We start from the raw sequence: 18504 nt of genomic DNA on the forward strand, positions 1-18504 counted from the left end.
CCTTGGCTTTATTTACGTTCCCCACTAAGAATGCTCGGACTCCTGTCAGGGCGCACGCGTGAGCTTGAGCGTTGCGCATTCGTCACTGAAGTCCCTGAGCTACGATTGGCTCTGTATATGCTGCACTCCGAAATTAAGGCGTGAGTCTCGAGGACGGGCAATACTGACCATTGCCGTCATTTAGTTTTATTGCGTGCCGAAAAGCACAGCAGCTCGAACTTCGAAACGGCACGAAACTATCGCCACCACGTTATCAGAAATCACAGTGACACCACCACTTCCTGTTTCGTGATTGGACCGTGATGGCTCGCTGCATTCTTACGGCCCCATGAGGACAGTAGGGGAGAGGGGAGACGAATGAACTCATAGTTACACAAATCAAGAAATGTGCGTGTGTTTGTGTGGGATTGTGTGTGTTTGGGGGGGGGGGGGGAAGGGTCGTGGCTCTTGTAGACTCAATCTCAACGTGTCAAGCAACAATAGAGAAATGAAAGAAAAAACTGGGAGGTCGGAGTACAATAGCGGCATTACCTATACGCAACGGGGAGAGCTCGAGGACGCCAGAACAGAAACCTTTACGTGTTCAGCTAAGCTTTATCCTGGCTGGCCAACGTCAAGATGAATTCTCTGTGGGTCTCCCTCTTCCTGGTTTTCTTGCCTCTCATCTGCGAAGTAGAAGGAACGCTACACATTCCCGCACTGGAGGATGCCGAAGAAGACCCGTTCGAAGGGGGTGACACGAAAAGCGGTAAGAAATTTCGAAGGTCACGAAGTAACGAGGCGTTATTGACCGAGGTGTTATCGGCGATGAATTCACTACTTGATGATGAATACAATACTGTGAAAGGGCTCAAATTTTATATTTACCTCGTGATTTTCGCCGAATCATTTGCGATGAGGATTGTAAAAATGTCAGCAGTTTCATAAATAGTTGTCTCACGTGTACGAATAGCTAACTAATATACATAAAAAAAAAAGAAAAAAAAAAAAAGAAACGTTTTCCGAACGTATTAATGAAAGCAACTCAAATTGTTGGTGGGATAAGATGCCAGGATTCTGATATGTGCTACATGATCAACCTGTCATCTATGATTCGCAAACATTTACAAGGCTTCATCGTCTTGAATAAATAATCTTCACGTACGGATGCTTGGAGGCCTGACTAGAGTTAAAATAATGATGTGCATCGACACATGATGGAGGAGTCGGACCTTTTGTTCTTTTCATATTTAGGCTTAGTTTTATAGTCCTTATATATTCGGAAGTTCTAGCATGTATGTAAAATCACTAGTTCTGCCGCCAGATGTATGTAACGTATTTCCACATTTATATTGTGAATGAATCACGGCTGGATAAAACCCTGAAAGTGTATATTCTTTATTCGAAGTTTTCATTTTCTGGCCATTAGAGAAACGTTGTGAGCGGAAAATAGGGAATTTTTGGAAGATACGAGCATCGCTGACTCTTCCTTAATGTAGTAGGGCGTCGAAGACCTTATTCGGGTGGTGTGAGGTAATGCAAGAAAAGGAAAGAAGTAGCGGTATAAAATTAGGAAGAGAGCAGAGTGGGTTATACGAAAAATAGTTACTGATACTCTAGCTGATATCTGTTAGAGGAAATTGACAATGATAAGGAATGTAGTGCACGTAGTGCGAAGCAGATATCAAAGATGCCCGCTTAATGTAACAGAGACGACGCTAAATGGTGGCGTTTTTAGCCCGCAGCTGATGCAGCACAGGGTTATTAGGAAATGATAGGGACCGGCCGTATTTCGCTTGGTTGGGGTGCTGACGTACAGCTTAGCGCTTGTAGATGCCTAAACCAAGGTGCATTTAGTGCCAGATACTCCTTATCCTCGAGGAGTGGGAGTCCAGGACATGAACCCTCCACACATTGACTCCAGCGCACTAACACAGAGAAAGGTAAAACCACTTTCTCTGAAAGACGTTTTGAAATCGGCCCGTATCTTTTTCTTTGCACATCGTGATTAAGCCATTGCTTCGATGTCGTTTTCGTATGGAGAGAACCCATGTGTCGGCAATTTACGAGGTGCTCTCTTCGAAACAATAAAATCAAACCAAATCACAACAAAATTGTATTTCTTCTCTCGAGGAGAAAATGGGGTATTGGTGTGCCTTTCGAATGAATGATTCAGCGTCTGGAAAACAAGAGAAAGGTGGCTAGAAGCAAGACGACGTTTTGATTGTCTATTTGATGGGCTACTGGCGCTAGCTGCGGATAATGTCGAAGCTGCAGGGGTGTCGTGACATAATTACTAGCTATGTACGCGTCGCGCCAGAAGAAAAATAGAAAGAATTGCAAAATACAACAAAAAGAATTTGGCGCGCACTCAAGCTCCACCTCTAAGAGTATGAATCCATAGCGTAGATGACCACTAGACATAAAAATTACGAGGGACTTAGCGACTAAAGTAGTGAAAGGCGAAAACCTGAGAAGTTGCATCTTGTCTATCGTTTCTGCCATCAGCAATCCTACACTTCAACACGCGCCAAGGAAAGCCATGCGACAGGAGCGATGGCGTACCATCCAAACGCACACTTGTCCAAGAAATTATGACAGATACTGCACCTTTTAATATAGTAGTTGGTTCACAGGAAGGGAAAGGCGCAGTATCTGTCACACTTGTTTCTGTGGACACCTGAACCGCGCCGTAGGGGAAGGGAGGAAGGTGGGAGTGAAGGTTGGTTGGTTGGTTGGTTCATGGGAAGGGAAAGGCGCAGTATCTGTCACACTTGCTCTGTGGACACCTGAACCGCGCCGTAAGGGAAGGGATGAAGGTGGGAGTGAAAGTGGATAGAGAGAAAGGGGGCCGTAGTGGAGGGCTACGGAGTAATTTCGACCACCTGGGGATCTTTAACGTGCGCTCACATCGCACATTAAAGATCCAGAAGTATCATCTTGTCTAGCGTTCCTGCCACCTGCAATCCCACACTTGAACGCGTGCCATGGAACGCCACGCTACAGCCGCTGCAAAAGCGGGGTACACTTTGTCCACGACTATTCCTTTTCCTAATTTATATCAATGATCTCCCGGTTTCCATTTACGAGAATGTCTCCTTAAAGCTTTTTGCTGATGATCGCATACTTTTTAAGAGCATAAAAGAACAGAATGATCACTACATTTTGTAAAATTCCATCTTAGCAGTTTATGAATAATGTGTTAAAAGGGATATGCAATTGAATTCAATTGCATATCCTAGAAAAAACTATTCTTTTGCGCATCACGTATAAAAAGCATTTTAGTTCTTTCTCTTACAGCCTGCGAAACCACTTAATTCAGGAAGTTACTCATTATAAATACTTTGGAGGTACACTTAACACACGATTTAACATGGACTGCCCATATACATGACATATGTTCCTCGGCATTTTCCAAGCTGCGCTACTTAAGGCGGAAGCTTAAAGTTGCACCAAGTAAGCTAAGATTTCTTGCATACTCAACATTTACTAGGTCTAAATTAGAGTACGCTTCGGTTTTATAGGATACGTTTTTAAAGGAAGACGTATACCGAATAGAGGTGGTGTAAAGGAAAGCAGTCAGGTTTATTCATAACAAATACAGGAGATTAGACTCACCCTCGACTCCAATGAAAGCCAACCATATCCCATTACTTGAACTAAGCACAAAAATGTCCCGTTTAGTGTTTATGCATAACCTCTTGACATATAAATTAAAAATACCTGACCTACAATTCTCAAAGAGCTGTCGCGCCGAACACATCATTCACGAAATCAATTGCTCGAATCCATTTTTGCAAGGACTGAAACTTTAAAGTATAGTTTTCTTTCCACGGACCGTTGCCGATTAGAACTGTCTTCCTGAGGCCATTTTCCAGTATCCCAATTTTAGTAAAGCTCTAGAGGAACATTTTCATGAGTAAACAAGTGCTGTATTTTGTTGTTTTTGGTTACTAACTGCAACCACCTGAACTGTCTATTTACTATGTCTTTTTGTTTTAATCTGTGAAGCATTGAATGTCTTATATTGCCTCTCTTGCACGGGTCAAATATTGGCCTGCCGTATTTTCAGATAAATAAATAAATTAAAGGCTTTCGTCTTAACGAAGAGAACCGCTTTAACGAAGTCCTATGCGTGAACATGCCTGCGTACCCTAGTTGTAGCGTGCCTAGCTAGGCATCCAAGAGCTGTGGAAGGTTGATTGTTATTTCGCGTTGCTACCTCAAAGAGCAGCGCGTTGGCAACTCCCCCAGACTCTGTAATATGTTGTGGTCGCGTTAGGTCGCACAAGTCGGCGACGAATTAGTGCCCGGCTATTGCAGCTGCAAGCTGTCAGCGCCATGTCCGCGATTTTTTCGCTCACAACAGCGACGACGGATTTCTGAATAACGGACTTTAAGGCTATCGTTTCAGAATATGCTAGTGACACTGTCGTCAAAAAAGGGTTAAGTCACAGATGAGAAATTCAGCATACAAATTAATTCAACGTTTGAGCCAGGTAATATGTCAGTTTTACGGCATTCAAGTGCATCAGACCTGCAGAGTCAAGTTTATATAAAGGCCTAAATCAAGACGTGGAGTCCGCCTAACAAGCGGAGTCTAAGAAGTGAAAATAATTAGTAAATGAAAGTAGGGGAGTTTCAAAAGAAGAAAGTTTTCGAAAGCCACATTGAGTTAGACAGGAAAAACCATTTATATTCAAGAAAATTGGCAAGGTTAGCAAATAATAATAATAATAATAATAATAATAATAATAATAATAATAATAATAATAATAATAATAATAATAATAATAATAATAATAATAATAATAATAATAATGATAATAATAATAATAATAATAATAATAATAATAATAATAATGATAATAATAATAATAATAATAATAATAATAATAATAATAATAATAATAATAATTGGTTCAAAGGAAGGGAAAAGCGCAGTATCTGTTGCACTTGCTCCGTGGACACCTGAATCGCATCATAAGGGAAGGGAGGAAGGCAGGAAAATGGAGAGAGAGAAAGAGGAGCCACAGTGGAGGACTACGGAGTAATTTCGACCACCTGGGAATCTTAAACGTGCGCTGACATCGCACAGCACACGGACGCCACTTCGTTTCGCCTTCATCAAAACGCAGCCGCCATGGTCGGGTTCGAACTCGGGAACTCCGGCACAGTAGTCGGGCGTCTTACCAAATATTGCTGAGCAAATATTGTTTCAGTATTTTTCATGGAATTAATGGGTGATAGGCGCAAGTAAGTAGATGAATTTTGTTGTCTCTGGTTGTGACCACAGCAGCTCTCCATATTTCCAAGGTCGAAGCTGAATTTCTACAATATGATGCATAGGAGATGTGGTCAGATCCAAGCGTTTGTTAGACCACCAAGGGTTCTCATCAGCCACTCAATTGAGTTTCTCCTCCTCTCTACATTTAATCAAGCTTATAAACCTCGGTGTCTGTGTGGTCACCGTAATAAATTAGACTGAATACTCGAGGTTGTAGTTGTGGCTGTAGGAAGAGGGAAAAAAAAATGCACGGGCCTGCTACTGGCTCTGTAGCTCAGCCACCTCTGCTGCCTGATTAACTGATTTATTTATAGGAAGGGAAAGGCGCGGTAACTTTCTCACTTGTTTTCTGTGGACACCTCAACCGTGCCGTAAGGAAAGGGAGGAAGGTGGGAGGAAAAGTGGAAAGAGAGAAATAGGAGCCGTAATGGAGGGCGGCGGAGTAATTTCGACCACCTGGGGATCTTTAACGTGCGCTGACATCGCACAGCACACGGACGCCACTTCGTTTCGCCTAAATCGAAACGCAGCCACCGAGGTCGGGTTCGAACCCGGGTACTTCGGCACAGTAGTCGGGTGTCTTACCACTGCACCACCCCAGCGGGGCACCTTCGTGCGGACAGAAAAAGGAAGTAGAGAAGAAAGAAAAAGAAGAGGGAAAGACGCGCGCCGCAATAGCCGTCGTCCATCACTTAAGCGGTGGCGGATGCAATGACGGCCTACAACAGATAAAAACTCGGAGGCTGGCTAGCCCCTGCCGCATGCGGCATTGACCTACCGTCCCAGCTCCGTAGGGCCAGGAACCGTCACACCTCTCGAGGTACCGATACGTTTAATGAGAGCAGACTTCGAACGATACTCTTTTATGTACAATGGTAAAAAAAAATGAAATGTGAAAGTGCTAAGTGTGTACAACTACCGCGTGAACTCCCATAGCAAACAGAAAGGCGCACAACTAAGTTTTACAATTACCTATTGGAATTTAGACAAACGTTTGGGGTGTTCGGAGGTGACATTTTTTCTGACATGTAACCATTTTGATCCCTAGAAAGCGAGGAATATTCTGACGAGAGGAGCGAAGTTCCACAAAGTACAGGCGGCGTCGAAGTGACACAAAATATGCAGGTAAGATTATTCTACATAGTCGCGAGTGTCTGTTGCGAGTATGCAGCATTTAGTTGAATGCTTCACCTTTTGTAATGCTGATTATGGCGGAAGTTTAGGACACGACTCGTTCTTGTGGCAAAAAGATGAAAAGTATAAATACATCGAAACGTCAGTGACTTGAATTGGCAGCGTGGAAAAACAGAGACGAAAAAACAAACCTTTTCATTTGTCAAGGTTCATCGCTTTTTATTCATGATAATAATAATAATAATAATAATAATAATAATAATAATAATAATAATAATAATAATAATAATAATAATAATAATAATAATAATAATAATAATAATAATAATAATAATAATAATAATAATAATAATAATAATAATAATAATAATAATAATAATAATTATTATTATTATTATTATTATTATTATTATTATTATTATTATTATTATTATTATTGTGGAAAATGTGTGGAAAATGGCACGCGTGTTTCCTGTCTTCAAGTCTGGAAACAAACCTGATGTTTCCAATTATCGTCCGATTTCTCTTCTATGTGCAACCTCTAAGCTTTTCGAATTAGCTTTGCACAGCGTACTTTCCTTCCATCTCAAACATATCATAGTACCGAATCAACATGGCTTCATGTCGGGTCGCTCTACTTCTACCAACCTAGTCACGTTTATGATGTATGCCTCTGCAGCAGTCCTTCAGAGGGGTCAGGTTGACACTGTGTACTGTGATATGAGCAAAGCTTTCGACGTTGTTACTCACTCACTACTTCTTGAAAAACTTCTACTTTCTGGCGTTGAAGTCTTCCTCGTAGCCCTCCTGCGCAACTATCTCCTTGATCGCTTCTGCTTTGTCAGGGTCAATGGACAGACTTCTTTCGTTTACCCTGCAACGAGTGGAGTTCCTCAAGGTTCAGTACTAGGCCCGCTTCTCTTCTCCGTTTTTATTAATGATGTTTCCTCGGCGATAAAGAACTGCTCGTTTCTTCTTTATGCTGATGATATAAAAATATTCAAGGTGTTGTTGCAATCGGACATATCTGCTTTTTCTGATTGGTGTGCGATGAATCGACTTACCCTCAATTCTTCCAAAACTAGGGTTGTGTCCTTTACTCGTAAAACACATAGCTTTCTCTACCATTATTCTGTGAATTCTGTGCTGTTGGATAGGGTTGATGAAATTAATGACCTTGGTGTACTTTTTGATCGCACCCTCAGCTTCTCCTCTCACACTAAACGCATTGCTCAGCGGGCTATGCGCACAATCGGATTCGTTTGCAGACTTTCGAGAGAGTTCCATACTCCACTTCCGTTCCTAAAACTGTACCTGTCCATATGCTTGCCGGTCTTGGAGTATGCGTCGGTTGTTTGGAATGGCACTTGCAAATCGAACTTGGACAAGGTTGACAGAGTACAAAAAATTTTTTTACGGATATTTCATTATCGCTTTCCTTGCGCAACTTCCCCCTCTCGCTCCACCAGGAGCGCCCAACTGAATCTTCCCTCCCTTCACTGCCGTCGTATCAGACTTGATATCGTATTTCTGTACAAACTCCTTCATGGCCACATTATGTGCCCCCAGCTCTTAGAGTACATCCTACTGCGCGTTCCGCGAAAGAGGATGAGGGAATTCAGACCATTTCAGGTTTCTCCTCTTCATTCCCACTCCCCTCTGGACAGGATGCAGTGGTTATTTAACTCTTTTTGTCCTCACCTTGACATCTTCCAAAACTCGCTCTGTTCATTTACATTGGATGTTCGTAGCGTTGTATTCTAAATAGTACTTTATCACATATAACTCCCACTTTCTAGCCTTAAATTGTATTTACTTCACTTTTTGCTTTTTCTCCTGTTCAATGCTGTCTGTTTCGTGAACTACTTTTTATCCGTTTCTTACTTATATTTCAACTTTAAACTTTATATTCGAATCTTACTGTCCCTTGTTCAATTTTACTTCTTTATTGTATTATTCTGTATTTCTAGCCTGTGTTTTAAGTACCATGCACTTGTTGCGCCTGGAATGGTTGTTTATTTTATGTATATTTCTATATTACTATAATCAATGTCAGTTATTTGTTGTTGTTTTTTTCTCTTCAATCTACCGTTCTTTTTTTTTTCTTTCTTTTCTGGTGTGCTCAAAAATTCTCTCACTGTGTATATAAGTGATGCTACTCATTGATTGCTTACTTTCTGTGATACTTTTCGTCTCAGTTTCATTTCATGTATTATTTATTTCTTTTTTTGTGTTCTCTGTGTGTGTGTAAACATGTTCGTGCTTTTAATTTTTGTTTCTTTTTTTATTTGTGCTGCAGCACAAAGACCACATGGTTGTTCCTGCGCACATTAAATAAAGATTGATTGATTATTATTATTATTATTATTATTATTATTATTATTATTATTATTATTATTATTATTATTATTATTATTATTATTATTATTATTATTATTATTATTATTATTATTATTATTATTATTATTATTATTATTATTATTATTATTATTATTATTATTATTATTATGAATAAAAAGCGATGAACCTTGACAAATGAAAAGGTTTTTTTTTTTAAAGGGCCGGGAGTTCCAAAGAAATAGTGTTGCCTTTTTCACGCAGTGTAGGATTTAGTACCTTCCCATATTGATTTATGATACCTCCGCTAGTGAAATGCAGCGAGCTTCACAAATGAAAAACAAAAATTTCTTGGAGTGATTGCTGACTGTTGCTAATGGGCAATTCATTTTAACAAGTCCGTACAGTCTTGAAACTATACCAATTTATTTCAAAAGCGACCATTACATGGCTCCTCAAGACAGGGCATTGCATTTTTAGGGTAAAATTGTTTTTACTATAAGATGCATATAGAAGAAAGGTTTCAAATCCATATCATTCTATTGATTTATATTTTCTTTCATTACTGTCTTCCTGTCCGACTAAATAATCAGTGCCAGTCGATCCCGTATATCGAGCTCTAAGGGGATTGCGAAAATGTTCGAGCATTACTAATTCGATATACAAAACATGTCAGCAGATGTCAACATGTGAACATTTTTGCGTCCCAGAAGCGTGAATAGTGTGCACTCAGACTAGTGGCGCACTTCCTGTAGAAACGTGCTGCCCGCTTGCGTACATGGTGTATATCGCTCGCCGCGGGTGCGATGACCATCCAGGCGGAGCTTCACCTCCCGAGAGGCGTCAAAACACTAGGTGCACCATCACTTGAAATTAAGTGAGCACGAGTGAGTGCATAAATATGTGGCAGGGACAGACAGGAACGTTGAAGTCCGCCCCGCTCGCGTCTCGCGCCATGTAGCGCAAGTGCCGTTGCAATCGCGGCTTTCGCCAAAACTGCAGCGGACGCTATCTCCTGAAAAAATAAAACACCACTGATTACAAAAGGTTTAATTCTGGTACTGCTACCTATAAGTGCAATAATTACTTCATTAAAATTAGGGTATAGTTGTTTTCCGCGTCTTCCTCAGCAGTGAAGCCGGCCAGCGATAGCCGCCTCAAGCCTTTGGTCAGCCGGGCTGACTCTCACTGCCTTACACCCGGTGCAGCGAACGCCAGTGTTCCCCCTATAAGGAAAGTTGATTTGGTTTGTGGGGTTTAACGTCCCAAAGCGACTTAGGCTATGAGAGACGCCGTAGTGGAGGACTCAGGAAATTTCAACCACCTGCGTTTCTTTTAACGTGCACTGACAACGCACCGCACACGGGCACCTTGCTTTGTCAGGATGAAGAATAAAAATAAACAAACGCTCGCCAGACTGGATGCCACAGTCAACTGATGTTCACTTTGTCACCCGATTTTACGGCGTTAAAGCAGCCAAAAGGTGCCAAGGGCTGCTCAGCCAACCCGGTTCCAAGAACGAAAAGTGTTCGTCGGTGAACTTTAAGAAAAGTGCCCCTTTCACGGGCACCAAGCTCAGTTCGATATATTGGCTCAGTTCGATATATTCGAAAATTGAACAACGTTGCTATACCTTTGCATCTAAACAGATGTCCTGAGAGTTCAATATAAGCAATAGTGCGATATATCCTTGTTTGACATATCCAGAATCGAATGTATGCGATGTTTCAATATTTTGTACTTTTTATTCGCAGGTTGTTAAAAGCAATACCTCACATCAGATTGACATCGGCCTTCCTTATGAACGTGTAATTGTCAGTAATTAGCTGCAATCCTCACATTGATCATGTGTTGGCGCCATAAAAAAGTGCGTTAAAATTGCTCTAAACACACAGACAGGACGAGCCCTTATCGAGCTAGTTGGTTATCGTCTTGTGAAGGCATACGAAATTGCGCTAGAAACAAGACACACAGAGTAAAGATAGGTCGCGAGAATGGCTTGTCTCTTGTGCCCCATGTTTCGCGTTTTCAGCTCGGTTTCTCATGCTTTCCAAGACAATAACCAACTAACCCGATAAGAACTCAAAAATGGTAATCCGTTGGTTCTTGTGAATGTCCAAACTGATATTTCAGGTTCACCCATGGATATGAGCGGTAAAAGAAGGTCCCATAAATATCATGCATTTACTCCACCCTAAATGACCATGGATGCTTGCGTTCACTGCAGTGGATTCAATTTACGGTAGTGTAGAGATGAGCATCGCCCAAGTTTTCATTAAATTTCCATTCTCAAGCACTTCTTCCTTCACCACCCAAACTTACTGAAAGTCGAAGCAGCATGAAATTTCTATATACCACCAAAATGCTGCACATCCAGTTTATATTGTGTTCCATCGATTGGAGCGCTAAAAAAGATATTTCACTGGCAGACATTTTTCAAAAATACAGATGGGGAAAAAGTGCCGAATTCAGAGCGAGATTCTAGAAAAGTTTTTGATTCACAGAGAGAATTCTGCAACGGGACGAGATCCGAACAGGCATGGCCACATGCGAGCGCTTAGCTTTAACCGAAAATTGCCGAACCAGTCCAAAAAATCAGTTGAAAGCGGACTCTAAGCCCCGCGGACAAAAAAGGATAAGCGAAGAAGGGGGGGGGGGGGGGGGGGTGTAGCACAAACTGAAGCCAAACAAAAAAACGAAATAAGAACTAGAGCAAATAAACTTGGCAGCGCCACGGCACAGAGCAAGCCAAGGCTATGCGTCACAAACAGAAAGCAGCTATAAAGTTGCAATACACTGGCCACAAACACAGCATATGCGGGGAAGAAAAAGCAATAACAATTACCGCAGCTGACAAGTTTGGTCAAAATGCTTTTCTTTTATTTTTCTGCGAGCATAAACGCGAACAGCACGCAGAATGGAATGCCAAAAGTATCCATAAAATATAACAACGAAAATTCAAAGGGATGAAAATGCAGAACTTTTATTTGGAACACGAGATTGATATGAAGGCACGAATATGCGCTGTGGATGATCAAAAATATGAAATGAAAATCGATGATAGCTGCAATATTTAAACTGAGATTACCAATAGCCGACGATTATACGGCTACAGGACCAAAAGCAAGGTTGTTAAATTCAAGAGAGCTGACAAAGACCCAAGCTTAGAGACTACAGAAATTAAAGAAGGAAGAGAAGGCTATTATTGCAAGGAACATTTATTTTTAGGAAGCGGGAAACGCGGCGCCGGCAAATTAAAACGACGGTTAGACAGATAAGGAAGCTTGTTATCCGAGAGGGAAGCAGAAATCTGAGTGCTTACATGTTCACCTTTGCGATTCGACTTGCGGGCGCCTTTAACAGTTTAGCTAGTCAGCTAAATTGTTGTGGCATTTAAGTGTCAAAAAGGTTGTCTCTTGAAATATAGGTGAGCTTGCTGACTGTCACATTTTCGACAAAGCTTCTGGCCTATATTCAAGTTTTTGAATCATTTGTTGGCATGATTTATACTGTACCCAAGCCAAACACGAAGTTAGCGGTACACGGCATTCCTGCCCTGAAGTTCGATGAATGAATGTGTGCCTTCTGTTTTGTATTAAATATTTCGAAACTACTTGCTGCCTGTCCAAAAGATCATGTGTTTATGCTACTCCCATAGACGCACATGAATCACTGCCCACCTTGTTGCTTGCAGATTTTGAATTCGCAGCGTCCTATGATCCACAAGATCGAACTCGAGATCAGTACAGGCAAGGAAATCGAACGCAACCTGACCAGCCTGCGCGAGCTCCTTTTGGTCGAGATAGAGAAGTGCCGAACAAGGCGCGAGCGGATAGAAATCCAGCGGCGGCTTAACAGGATAGACGTCATCATCCAGCAAGTGCACACCAGGTGAGTGAAGTTTTGGTGGAGTTGTTTGACAGTTCGTACACTCCATGCAAGCCGTGCAGTTTGTTAACAGTGCCAGCTCACATATTCGTCCCATCCCTACGTGTTATCACTTCACATTCATTAATGCGAAAGCATTTCTTGGATTATTTCTTAGCGGTGTGGACTGGGGGTGGGACCATAAAGTGTGTGTGCAACAATGTTAATAAGAAAATAAGAAAAATCAATGAATATTGTCCACGCCAGGACTCGAACGCCCATCCTTCGGTTCCCCAGGTGTCCTTTAGTCTCTGGTAGTTATTTTTCGCGCCATTTTGCTGCAATTTGTTCAAGCTAGCCTAAATAAAACCGAGTAACCACCCTCCAATGCGTGCTCCTCTCACTTTGCTCCTTTTTTTTTTTTTTCAGGCACTGTCTAATTTAAAATTATTTCTAGTCGGATTTAGACATCCTATGAGAGGCAGTGGCTAGTTTCCATCACCACTGACTGAGGCTTCGGGGTGAAGCAGGTTAGGCTTAGAAGAGCCCACCGAGCGGTGCGCTGCTCACATGCTCGAAGGTGGCATTTCCGGCAAGGAGCACGTAACTTGCGTGACTGCGATGCATTCTTGCTTCTTTGTTACAGATAAGCTTACTGATGGTGCAGTATATGTGTCCCAAAGCGACAACCGCTGTAAGGGACTCCGTGTGCATGGACTCCGGTAATTTTGAGAATGTGGGTGTACCTATTGCCATTCTTTATCTATCGAGTGGTCGCTAAATGAAACTCTTTCGCGAATTCGTTCCCCTAGGGTATTCCAGGCTTCGACTGTATATTAATGTCAACGTTTTGCGTTTTTAACCGTTCCAATCAAGCGGCTGTTTCTGAACCGTTCTTAAAGCGAAAATATTGTAAATATTCCTTTATTAACGAAGTGATCACCTATTTTTCAACATGGCAGCATGACGGTTAGCTTAAGCACTGCGTAAGACAGGACCGCCCCCTCCTCCTTCCCAAATCCAAGGGCCTTCATCGTCCCCCATTGTGAAAGCGAAGTAGGTATCACGCTCCCATTGCTTTATATCAGAGGGTTAAATCTGATTACAGTGCACATCGTTTCCACCAGGACTACACAATGCTTCAAGGCGTCATGTCGATAGCAACCGTTTTCCGAGTAACCTCTGTCATATTTAGTCGCTGGGCAGTGTGGACATGATGCTGTTACTTTACGTTACAATATATAAACAGAAATTCCTCGACGCAGCCCCTAATGACATCCTATATGCAAACACGTGTGTATTCGTTTATGTGAGGTCATATACATAGCTACATATGAAAAAGTCTATTATGGAAAAGTGTAATTCGAAAGAAAGCACAAGCGACCTCGTTCTCATCGCCCCCTGTTCTGTTGAAGGACTGAGGATACGGAGATGAAGTTCAGGACTTTCCTCCGACGAGTGTCGCTGGGCGAGATCAGAACCGAAGGCGAGAGCCAGACGCTACTGCAGGCCATCTGGTCGGGCTACCACAAGTCGCTGCGGAACATAGTGGGTCACGCTGCCGGGCTCCTGCGTAGCGTCGTCCGCGGAGTCACCGGCGCGTTGGCCAACTTCGGAATGGGCGTCCTGGACTTCTACAGGCTCAAGTTCCAGCCCCTGGAGCTCGCCGTCGACGCTCTCACGAACCGCGGTTCCTTCAAAAAGCCCATTCGGGGTCTCATTATTCCCCGATGATGCAGCGGTTTCGAAGGGAATCAATAAAGGAATAGATTGTGTAACCTCATTGTCTCATTATCTACCTGACCAGGCGAAAATAGGGAGAAAAATTATCGGGGGTTAAATCAGCCTAAACCGATTAAGCCCTTTTAAAATACTGCTTGGAATGCTTTTGTTGATGGTTTAGCATTGAAATACTAATAAAGAGTTTGGAACAGTGTAAAAGTCTTTAGTTGGTTCAGTTTTCGGGTAAAGCGAAGACTCCGCATCTGTCGCTCTTCACGGTGGGTATCTAGATTCGTATTTACGACGTACATTCAGATGTACTTGACTAGTCGGTTAGAACTCCTGTCACAAACTAGCCTAGAAATTGTCTAACAGATGGTTGTTGAATAGGTAGCGAAATGATACGTATGACACCCCTTGAACCCGCACAAGAAACTGTTGCGCCAAAATTTGATACGAAATTACGTGGACATTTTTGCCGTCACTTGTAAATTACTTCATAGGAAAGTAAAAGCGCAGCATCTCTCGCGCATCGCATTGGACACCTGACCGCGCCACAGAGGAAGGGAGGCAGGTGTGAGTGCTGCATACACTTTTAAAGTGGAAGCTGTACTTCTCCAATCCCAAACCTAAAGATCATCTGGCTTCGATGGTTAGACCTTGAGCTCTCAAGCTATGCAGAACATTACGTCGTCATCGAGTTTCAACTGCAATAAACTGTAGAGCTGAGCAGCGAACATCATCATCTTCACGAACTTTCATCTGCGCCGTCTCTTCATTTAACACACTCAAACACGCCATCTCGCTAAAGAAAGAGAGAGCAGCCCTGCCACATAGGCTGCCGAGAAGCTTACCAGTAGAGTAGCCCGTTGCCGTGAAGCTTGCCAAGCGCGGAAACGAGCCAACGTCAAAGCGGTAACAGAGACTGCGGCTGTAGCTGATGGCTACCGCTCGTAAAACTTCGTGCAATAATAGCTAGAACCTGAACAGTTTTCCCCCATTAAGGCTTTCATCTTAATAATGATCTGGTTAGCACGCACGTATGCAAAAAAATTAGAAGGGTTCAGTGCTGCTGAGCCGAATATTGAGCGAAAGCATTAGCCTCGGGTGACCGAGCGTTCTTGTTCTTGTTCTTCTTCTTTCTCTTCTTTTTCTTTTCCTTCTTCATTCTCTTTCTCTTCTTCTTCTGCTTCTTCTTTTTCTTTTCCTTTTTCTTCTTTCTCTTCTTCTTTTTCTTTTCCGTTTCATTTGCTTTTTCCTTTTCTTCTTTTTTCTTTTTCTTCTTCGTCTTCTTCTTTTTATTTTACTTTTCCTTTTTCTGATTCTGCTTCTTCTTCTTCTTCTGCTTCTTTTTCTTTTCTTTTTTCTTTTTCTTCTTCTTTTTATTTTGCTTCTTCTTCTTCTTCTTTCTCCTCTTCTCTTCTTGTTCTGCTTCTTTTTCTTTTTCTTTTCCTTTATCTTCTGCTTCTTCTTCTTCCACGGACACGACAGGACACGGCACCCAGCGACGAGCGGTTATACTTGGCGTAGTATTGCTTTCTCAATAAAACTAGCAGTAATTGAAACCCGAGAAAGGGCAGTGGATGCCATCTCTATTTCGAAGTAGGTTTCGGTGGCGGCTGTCTCCCTTCTGCATTCAAAAGCAGAAGGGTATACAAAACAGTGGAGTTTTTAACCAGCCCCGTAGCTCATAGTTAGCAGAGCACTGGACAAGATACGCGAAGTCAGGACATCGGATACCACCGACGGTATATCACGTTTTTTTCCTCTTTGATTTGTGTACAATTATATCCTACCAAAAGAGATTACGCAGTTATTTTACCGCTTTAATACTTGGCCATAAAAAAAAAAAACGGCACTCCTCTCGGTTTTTCGCGTTTAGGGAGCTTATTCCGCGCTGTTTACCCCGTGAAGAATACGGAGTGCCTCCCTAGTGAAAGGTCGGTAAGTGAATTTGGTTGGTTTGGTTTGTGGGGTTTAACGTCCCAAAGCAACTAAGGCTATATGAGAGACAGCTATGAGTAAATTCGCGTATGACCACATTTTTCCTACATATTTCAGGAATAACTCCACGAGCGCTCCGGATGGTTTCAAAATTACATAATGGAACGTTGGAATCACCATTAGGCATGTCGTACGAAAAAGTCAAACTGTATGCGTAACTTGCGATGTAATGTGTATAACGCTGAAATACGCATGTAACTGGCGAAAAACACGCCGAAATGTGAGGACAAACGTGTTTTATTTTTTCCTTGCGTGCACGATCTTTATTGACGTGAATTCGCATGCACAGCTTGTCTGCTTACAAGGGAAGCCATTCGTTTGAGTGTCATTTCTCCGGAATTTGAGGGGAGAGAGGGGGGAGGTAATTGTGGTAGTAGTTTTTGCAGCTGATATTCTGGGGCATCTGATTATTCAGCAAAAGAAAAAAAATCCATCATCGCAGTTTCTTTGAGCAGCTTAACGCAAAAACAACAACACCACCAACAACAATAGTAATCTTGTATTACCACGAGAAAAATTCCTCTTCGTGCCGGCTTTCTTGCGAGATGTGATAATCTCCGCATTTTGCTAGATGTTTCCAGACACAGCGCAAAATTGGGCGGTGAATTCAAACTATTAAACAAATTAGGTATTTTACTTTTATTTATTAAAATATTTTGTCGCGGATGCCACAATTTCTACCCAACAAAGCAGTGTTCACGCAAAATTTGTATGATTTCGCATCTGCATGGTGAAAATATTAATTCAAAACAATATTAACCTGTCGACCCGGGTATCAATCCTGAAAAGCTGATACAGGCGTAAACTGGTGCCTTTAGAAACATGCCACGTGTCTATGATGAATGACACGTGTAGCTTGGAAACAGACTGGAATACGAAAAAAAAACAAACAAAAAAAAAGATTTTTTTTTTTTTTTTCAGCGACAATTCCTACAAAACGAAAGAGGTCTCGCAAATGCGGCATTACAACTCAACAGTTTCGGCAGCTGAATGCCATCTTCAAAGAAAGGCCGAGTAAATCTTGTTCATTCCATTATTACCACGGTAGGCTTTGATCTCAGTTTATCTTAGTTAGTAATAAAACTGGAAACGAAACTGCGTTTAGGCATTTAGATAGGTCTTAAGTAATCGTATTTGACTAGGTAAGATTTTCAAACGTAACAAGTGTAAGCCCAATACCAGAACACGCAGCGGATATGCCACAGAAACAGACGGGTAGTCTGGAAAAACTTACACATACCTAGTACCATACGCAAACTATTTTACAGTTGGTCATTCATCAATAGAGAATTGGATGGTCGAGGAGGTATCAATGCCTTCATTGAAAATTGTGCCAATAACAGCGAAAAATAGAACTTTCGGGCATTTTCATTGGGAAGAAACCTTTGAACGCAATTGCTTCAGATATTGCATTAAATCACAATATAATGAATACATCCGCATATCTTCCCTCTGCGGGCTACATGGTATTTGCAATTAAGTGTTAAAAATGCGTCGAAACTATTTTTAATGGCAGCCTGGCTTGCATGTTATAATACGCAAGTCAAACATACAGAAGCAAAATTTTGTCTCGCGTCGGAAGCTAAGACGATTTCTACCAATATGTGCATAGAAAGTACCTCATAATATTTATCAATTGTGTCACAATTGTTTTGAGAAGCGCAGCCGATTGTATTTTAAATGGAGGCTTAAACACTCGCTGCGAGCTGAAGGAAATCTTTAAGAGCTAATTTTTGTCAAGCAGCTGAAACTTCGACTATGCATGAGCATGCAAATAACACCATCTTATAATATCCCATAGTTGCGTCGTAATAAAACATGTCCCAGAATTGTGGACTTGAAGTGGTCTGACTAATTACAGCTGCATAAAGGGTGCCCCAAATATTTCTCTCTGACCAGTCCTCGAGAAGCGAGGCGGCTAATCTAACTTCTCAATTACGCGACATAGGCCAGTAACGCTTCCGGTGCACAAGAATTTTGTTGCAGTTATATGTGGTTATCTCCAGTGCAGCTTACGAATCACAAATGGTTAATGTCATCGTTGGAGATGCTCTTAAGAGACGCTTGAAGGCTTGTCATATTACACAAGACGTCGGCATAACCACACGTCTATTTCTGAACTTTTGAACATTTCATCACGTCCACCTATTTCAGAAGACAGTGCTTTAACCGGA

At 41.8% G+C, this 18504-nt stretch overlaps 1 protein-coding gene across 1 annotated transcript; it reads left to right on the top strand.

The window, feature by feature from the left end:
• Positions 1-618: 618 nt before the first annotated feature.
• Positions 619-14338, top strand: LOC146178586 (uncharacterized). The gene is made up of 4 exons (XM_084580000.1): positions 619-748; positions 6315-6391; positions 12432-12628; positions 14020-14338. Exons 1-4 carry the CDS (start codon positions 619-621, stop codon positions 14336-14338), a joined length of 723 nt encoding a protein of 240 aa, XP_084436126.1.
• The last annotated feature ends 4166 nt before the right edge of the window (positions 14339-18504 follow it).

Source organism: Amblyomma maculatum, chromosome 9 (assembly GCF_055883805.1).
Source record: "Amblyomma maculatum isolate TAMU_Amacu chromosome 9, ASM5588380v1, whole genome shotgun sequence".
NCBI lineage: Eukaryota > Metazoa > Arthropoda > Arachnida > Ixodida > Ixodidae > Amblyomma > Amblyomma maculatum.

Excerpts from the sequence above, each read along its gene's own strand:
- LOC146178586 (XM_084580000.1), top strand. The coding sequence starts at position 619 with ATGAATTCTCTGTGGGTCTCCCTCTTCCTGGTTTTCTTGCCTCTCATC. Across the intron at positions 749-6,314 it reads AGGGGGTGACACGAAAAGCG|AAAGCGAGGAATATTCTGAC; the intron begins GTAAGAAATTTC and ends TTTGATCCCTAG. Across the intron at positions 12,629-14,019 it reads ATCCAGCAAGTGCACACCAG|GACTGAGGATACGGAGATGA; the intron begins GTGAGTGAAGTT and ends GTTCTGTTGAAG.